The 6,948-nt window shown below is 53.5% G+C and overlaps 3 protein-coding genes across 3 annotated transcripts; all 3 read left to right on the forward strand.

Moving 5' to 3' along the window:
* Positions 1-129: 129 nt before the first annotated feature.
* Positions 130-1,545, forward strand: KD926_010502 (S-adenosylmethionine synthetase; the record flags this gene model as incomplete). The annotated part of the gene is made up of 4 exons (XM_053102872.1): positions 130-209; positions 264-321; positions 450-477; positions 545-1,545. 4 exons carry the CDS (start codon positions 130-132, stop codon positions 1,543-1,545), a joined length of 1,167 nt encoding a protein of 388 aa, XP_052953748.1.
* Positions 1,546-2,550: 1,005 nt separating this feature from the next.
* Positions 2,551-5,549, forward strand: KD926_010503 (uncharacterized protein; the record flags this gene model as incomplete). The annotated part of the gene is made up of 3 exons (XM_053102873.1): positions 2,551-2,694; positions 2,783-3,544; positions 3,591-5,549. The coding sequence occupies 3 exons, from the start codon at positions 2,551-2,553 to the stop codon at positions 5,547-5,549; spliced, it is 2,865 nt and encodes a 954-aa protein (XP_052953749.1).
* A 173-nt stretch (positions 5,550-5,722) lies between these two features.
* KD926_010504 (uncharacterized protein) lies at positions 5,723-6,783 on the forward strand (the record flags this gene model as incomplete). The annotated part of the gene is made up of 2 exons (XM_053102874.1): positions 5,723-6,032; positions 6,221-6,783. The coding sequence occupies 2 exons, from the start codon at positions 5,723-5,725 to the stop codon at positions 6,781-6,783; spliced, it is 873 nt and encodes a 290-aa protein (XP_052953750.1).
* Between the last annotated feature and the right edge of the window lie 165 nt (positions 6,784-6,948).

Raw genomic sequence — 6,948 nt, forward strand, 5'->3', positions numbered from 1 at the left:
TCTCTTTCCTCTCCACCACTCATCTTTCCTTTCCTTTCCTCCCTCCTCGACTTCCGGTCTCATCTCTCATCCTCTCACTCCTCTCAATTCTCTCTTTCATTCCCTCTTTCTCCCTCTTCATCTTTCACAATGGGTAGCGTCGCTCAGAAGCCCGGAACTTTCTTGTTCACCTCCGAGTCGGTTGGTGAGGGTCACCCCGATAAGATCGCGTACGTTGCCCCTCTTTTGGTTTACAATGAATCACTGAACTGACAATTCTACAGCGATCAGGTCTCGGATGCCATCCTCGATGCCTGTCTCGCCGAGGACCCCCTCTCGAAGGTAAGGCGATGATTGTCTCTCTTTCGCGATTTCTTGGTTCCTCCCGGCCCCGTAATCGCTTCTGATTGGGCCGGTTTATTTCCGCACGAAATTTTTCGAACGGGCAATTAACAGAATTGAAATTTTAGGTCGCCTGTGAGACCGCCACCAAGACTGGTATGTTCAATGCATTAATTCTTGAATTGTGTCCTTAAGGAAAAGCATGTACTAATAACACCTCCAGGTATGATCATGGTCTTCGGTGAGATCACCACCAAGGCCAACCTCGACTACCAGAAGGTCATCCGTAACGCAATCAAGGACATCGGCTACGATGCTTCCGAGAAGGGCTTCGACTACAAGACCTGCAACGTCTTGGTTGCCATTGAGCAGCAGTCCCCTGATATCGCTCAAGGTCTTCACTACGAGGAGGCTCTGGAGAAGCTCGGTGCCGGTGACCAGGGTATCATGTTTGGCTATGCCACCGACGAGACCCCTGAGCTCCTGCCCCTGACCATCCTCCTCTCTCACAAGCTGAACCACGCCATGAAGGTTGCCCGTAACGACGGCTCCATCCCTTGGCTCCGTCCCGATACCAAGACCCAGGTCACCATCGAGTACGCCCACGACAACGGTGCCGTCAAGCCCCAGCGTGTCGACACCGTTGTCGTCTCCGCCCAGCACAGCGACGACGTGTCCACCGAGGAGCTCCGCGCTGTCATCAAGGAGAAGATCATCAAGAAGGTCATCCCCGCCGAGCTCCTGGACGACCGCACCGTCTACCACATCCAGCCCTCCGGCCGTTTCGTCATCGGTGGTCCCCAGGGTGATGCCGGTCTGACCGGCCGTAAGATCATCGTCGACACCTACGGTGGTTGGGGTGCCCACGGTGGTGGTGCTTTCTCCGGAAAGGACTACTCCAAGGTCGATCGTTCGGCCGCCTACGTTGCCCGTTGGGTCGCCAAGTCCCTGGTCAATGCCGGCCTGGCCCGTCGTGCTCTGGTCCAGCTCTCCTATGCCATCGGTGTTGCTGAGCCTCTGTCCGTCTTCGTCGAGACCTACGGCACCTCTTCTAAGAGCTCCGACGAGCTGGTGCAGATCATCCGCGCCAACTTCGATCTGCGTCCCGGTGTCATCGTCAAGGAGCTTGACCTGGCCAAGCCCATCTACAACGAGACCGCCAAGAACGGTCACTTCACCAACCAGAGCTTCTCCTGGGAGAAGCCCAAGGCTCTTAAGTTCTAAGTGCACTCGCTTCTTTCTTTGCGAGGTGACTAGGATCTTTGATCGTGCCTTGTGTGTGTGACACCTTCATTTCTTTTTACGAATGTGATGATTTTGCTTTGTTTTCAACAACTCAAAGCACGAGCATAGACATGTGAAAAAGCTTCTTTTTTGGAATGTTTGTTTAATATTTGCATGGTCGCCTACGGGCAACGGGTTCGGCGAGGATAAATTCAACATGATACCACTTTCATCTGTTGGGAGGGAAGTTTCGGCGTTTTATATCTTTTCAGGGAGCGACAGTCTTCAACACACGGCCTCCTCAGGCTTTGATATACTGGACCGGGAAGTGCTGCCTGCCCACATCTTCATCCGTGGGAGGAGAGCATTTCCACCAGAAAGCTGCCGAGACGTCCTCATTGCAAGCTGTGCTTGGGATGGGGACGTCTGGCGGAGGAGGCAACATTTTCATGGCTTGCCGAGTTTTGGGCTGGCAATCATGAGTGTGCTAATCTAAACATTAGCATTATAGAGTAATGAACATAAACATTTTCATCCATACTTGTCTTCCAATGTACTGTGTAGACGATGAAGCTGTAGTCTGGTCTGGAATCTTCAGGCATCGACTTGCTTGATCCGGTAGAATTAGGGTTACCGTTGGGTTGGTTGGCATGATCTCTCCATTGTTTTCAACCTTCTTCAGATTCAACTCCACTTGCCTTTGCTTTCTTTGAATATTTCCTTTGTATCTAACATAATTAATATAATTATATGCTCGTTGCATGTCTTCATCGTAATCTGTGAGGAATCAATCAATTCATTCCCAGGCAGCGACGCGTGACGCCAAGACGGAAGGGGACCGCGTCTCGACTCGGATTTCCAGCGTCAACACCGCATCTCATCTCACTTCTCCACTGCCTACCGATCGTTCAATCGGCCTCGGAGGTCTAGATTCATTCGCGTCTTCCTCATTCTTGTTCTCATCTTCCCTCCAAAACACAATGTATGAATAAATACACCGCCTTCATGACCTCACGCGGATCTCTCCTCGAATCATCCACCCCTCTATCCCGCTCCTTCTCAGACGCTTCGACCCGCCCGCCGCTCCTTCGAAAGCGCAAAACATGCCACACGGCCGTCGAGTGGGCGAACCAGACTATTAATATCCGGGTGCGTTGCCTGCCTACCTACCTACCTACCCACATCCTTCCAGACCTAATCCCCTCGAATGGTATACTAATTCGATCCCACGGTGCAGGCCCACGCCGCCTCTTTATCTGACGAACCGTTCGTTCTCGAACCCATTGCCCTCGTCCCCCGCTCTCGATTACCCCTTTCGTGGCTCGAACCGCCGTCTGCCCTGTCCCCTATTCAACCGGGGTGTCTATTCGTCGCGGACATCCCTGTCCTAGAGGATTCCGATGCTCATGCACATGCCCCGACTCTGTCGCGAGATCCGGCCGTGTTGGCGGTAAGGCTGATCAGCGATGGGGGCTTGTATCTGGTTGAGCGTGTCAAGGCGGGGATCTATGCGCTGTCGAAACTAGCCAGGGATGTGGAGGAGGGGGATATCTTTGTTGCGGTGAAGGGCTGGAGTCCTGCACTGGATGCAAATCGGGGACCTGTGTCTGTACCCATGTCTGTGACGCAAGGCGCGGAGTGGTGGGACCTGGCGAGAATTGAAGATCCGGTTCTAGAGGAGGGGTTATCGACGAAACGCGTGAAGGTTGATGTCTCGGTTGTGTTTGGCGGGGTGGTTCATCATGATGTCGATGCGAACATGAAGGATGGTTCGCCGTTCGAAAGCCGGGCGCAGTCGTTGGCGCCGAAGATACCTGTTGAGAGGAGTTCAAGCTCCGAGGCAGCTATGGCAGTGCAGATGCTGGGGTCTATTGATGCGGTGTCGGCGGGTGTGGATGGTGGGTCGCTGGAGGAGAACAGGCCCGATGCGTCACTGTCGCCGCAGGAGCTGCTGGATAATTTGAGGGAGCAGTACCTGCAGGCTCTCTATGTGTCTAAGGTAGGTTCCGTCTTTCATGCTGGGTACCCTGTTGCTAACATGTTAGACCTCTGTGGCGTATTTCGCCAAGGGCCCTTTGACTCGATGTCGCGTTGGGTTTCAGTCGCCTGAATCGGAGTCAGCGAAACCTGCTGACCTGATTAACTTCTATCAGGAGGCTATTTTGACGGCCAAGAAGATGGATCTGAAGTACAGAGAGACGCTACCGGCTACCATACAGGATGCTATGCTGGCTATCTCCGACGAGGAACCGGGTCGCAAGAAGAAGAAGTCCAAGAGCCAAAAGAAGAAGATGGGGAAGAATGGTCTCTACCCTGGAGAAGATCAATTCGTCCGACGATGGTGGAGAGACTGCGTCATGGCCGATATAGGCGCGACGATTGAGCTGTCGCGCGAGGCAGAAGTGAAGAAGAACGTGGCCGATTTACGAATGCGCGAGACTCAACTACAGATTCTTCTTATCTTGGAGACGTTGGCTCTCGAAGCTGCCGCTGCTGTGGCTGCCGCCGAAGAAGCAAAGAAGTCGGACGAAACCGGCGGCGAACCGTCGGATAAATCACCGAAGAAGAAGACCAAGAAGTTACAAGAGTTGAAAGTCATGCTGGAGCTGCATCTCGACCGCCTGTGTATCTGGCATGCCGTCAACTTTGAGGATACCGCCGTCTCCGAAACGGCCAAGGCAAGCAGCGCTCCTGGAAAGAAGGTCGAGAGCGATGCGGTTCGTGATTTCTGTACGGAGGTGATCATCCCCTTCTACGCTGCTCGTCTACCGGATAAATGCAAGGCCATCACGCGTAAGCTGGGTGTTTCTGGTGCCATGCCTTCATCGTCTTCTTCGAAGCAGTCTCAAGCCAAGAAGACTCCTCAGGACCCGGAACCTGGGGCGGCCGTCGAGCGAAAGCCGCCACAGAAACATGCTCGTCGCTCGTTCCAGCGAGTGCTGACCGACAGTCAAACCACGTTACAAGCACAGCACCCGTCACTGAACCGGTCCAATACAGCACCTTCCAACCCGGATGCTCGGCGCGCTTCCATCGACCCTCTCCTACCTAGTCTCAGTGCCAACGTGCGAGGCGGTATACAGAAGGCCAAGCGGGTGGAGAACCGCGAAGTAGATCTGATCGCCGTGGCGCGACAGCACGAGACCAAATTGAAGAAGGTGCAACTGCTCATGGACCAGAAGAAGGAGCTCGACGCAGCCATCCACACGCTTCGCAAGCCCAATCGCCAGCTCGTGGCCAAGGATATCGCCAAGGACGCCGACGAGCGACGAACCGCCAGTGGTCGAAAGCCCAAGAACCCGGTCCGCAATCCCTTAGGACAGGGTGTGCAGGTTGCAGCGACGCCCAAGGGAAGCCGCAAGAAAGACGCAGTGATCGGCATGCCACCTCTGCCACGCAGCCTCACGCGATCATCTACCCAACCGAAGGGCTCTTCTGCAGCCCTATTCGGTGGCGACGGATCACCTCGACGCATGTCCAGTAGCAGCGCCCTACGGCCCAATTCTTTTTCGGGTACCCCCATGTCCAAGAACCCAGGGATCGTCCAAGAAACACCGTCCCGTCGTCCGGCGGTTCAGCCACTTGGCTCCTACGACGACGCCGTCACAAGCATCGGCGAATCTCCTAGTATCTCCAAAACCCTGTTCCGTGTTCCTCCACGGCCTGCTACTGCTGTTCCTCGTTCTCAGACCACAGACATGCTAGCCCCCTCCACGCCAGTATCCTCCCGCCACGTGGACGCATACCGTGATCATCACCCCACGAGCGCGAGCATGCCAACCGAACCCCCCAAATCATCCATGGTCATGGAGACACCACCAAGACAGGGTCCCTCGGGACCCAGCATACAGGAAACGCCGCCAGCTGCAAAGATCTTCAGCACGCCGGTGAAGGGTTCAGGTTCTTCGTCGAAACTGAGAGCCCCGACTACGACAGGGCCGCCTGTCACGCCGCAGAAATCGATTTACGAGCAACTGGGATGGGATGATGAGATGGATTTGTAGTTCTTTTTTCTTTTGTAGATGCGGCTTGATTTGACTGAGCTAAGTTGGGCTGGGCTTTTATGTGTTGTTTGTTTGATTTGTTGATTAGCGGGCGTTCACCTGGCATGGTATACATGGTTGCATGGTACGACTATGAACATGGTGTGGTTGATAACTACCCATGGGATCGATAGATGGTTGTGCCGGTTATCGGAATGATTTATGAGATATTCTGCGGGGGATTCCCGAAACTATACGAAGCCAAGGCCGGCCGAATTCTAATTATCGACCCTCTCACTGGAAGTTTGAACCAAAAAGACGCAATACACGGTCCCGCGCTCGCTGTCAACCAGGGATTTCGACTCCAAAGCACTCGTCTGCGGAAGGTAGCGGCAGTGAGGAAGAACATCATTCTCCGTCTACCGCAGCAAGCGCGCAGCCAGGCGAGCCGCAAAAGATCGAGCCGCAACAGAAGTAACAAACAACGGTCCGGCGGTAGACACGGTAGGACGGAAGCAGGACAGAATTCTTAAAAAGAATAACCAGGTTACACAAGCGTACTGCATGATGGACTGCATACGCGGCATAGTCAATCGAAGTCCTCTGGACAAGGAATGCCCAAATTTACAAAGCCACCTGCAGCATTCTAGCAGTCACAGGCAATCGATAGACCCGTCAGAGTTCACGCGCAGACTTCACCGTCAACTCGTACGGAATCGAAATGAGGGATTTGAACAGTTACACGTGCGGTCGAATGGGCTACCTTGTGAAGGCAACCCTTCTAACGCACGGATACATTGTGATTATCAAAGCGACCACGGCAGAGAAGCAAGATCGTCTTCAAGCAGAGGTGAAAAATTATAATCGCCTTAGAGATCTGCAGGGCCAACAAATTCCCGTTTGTCTTGGAGCTTTCAAACCAAGCATTTCATATTGGTACCACGGAGAGTTGATGGCGCAGATTATAATCTTGGGTTGGTCTGGAATGCGGCTTCAGCACGTCATCAACGAAGAAAATTCCAGCTTCTTTGACCTGGAGCGCAAAAAAGTTCTTGCTGTGCTACGGTCGCACGGAATTATCCACGATGATAGTGAGTGGCGCAATACGTTATGGGATGATGCGGGCTGCCATTTGGTTATCATTGATTTAGAGGACATGAAGTGGTTGACACGTCCTCGTGCGCTTGAGCCAGCCTCAGGCAACACATGTCGTGTCCATCGCGTCCGGGATGAGAAGGCTGGTGTCTGCGCATGATGTTTCTAACCCCATGGTTCAGGCTTATTAATGCTGATCATATCACAAGGCGGTAACTAAAAAGAATGCTCCGAAGGACCACGTTATGGTGGATGCAGGTCACCACGACCCTTACGTAAACCTAACCGTGAATGGCCTAACCCAGTTTGGACGTCACATGACTTT

The sequence above is a fragment of the Aspergillus affinis genome (genome assembly GCF_023601865.1).
Source record: "Aspergillus affinis strain CMG 70 chromosome Unknown NODE_80_length_173233_cov_86_490142, whole genome shotgun sequence".
In the NCBI taxonomy this organism is placed as follows: domain Eukaryota; kingdom Fungi; phylum Ascomycota; class Eurotiomycetes; order Eurotiales; family Aspergillaceae; genus Aspergillus; species Aspergillus affinis.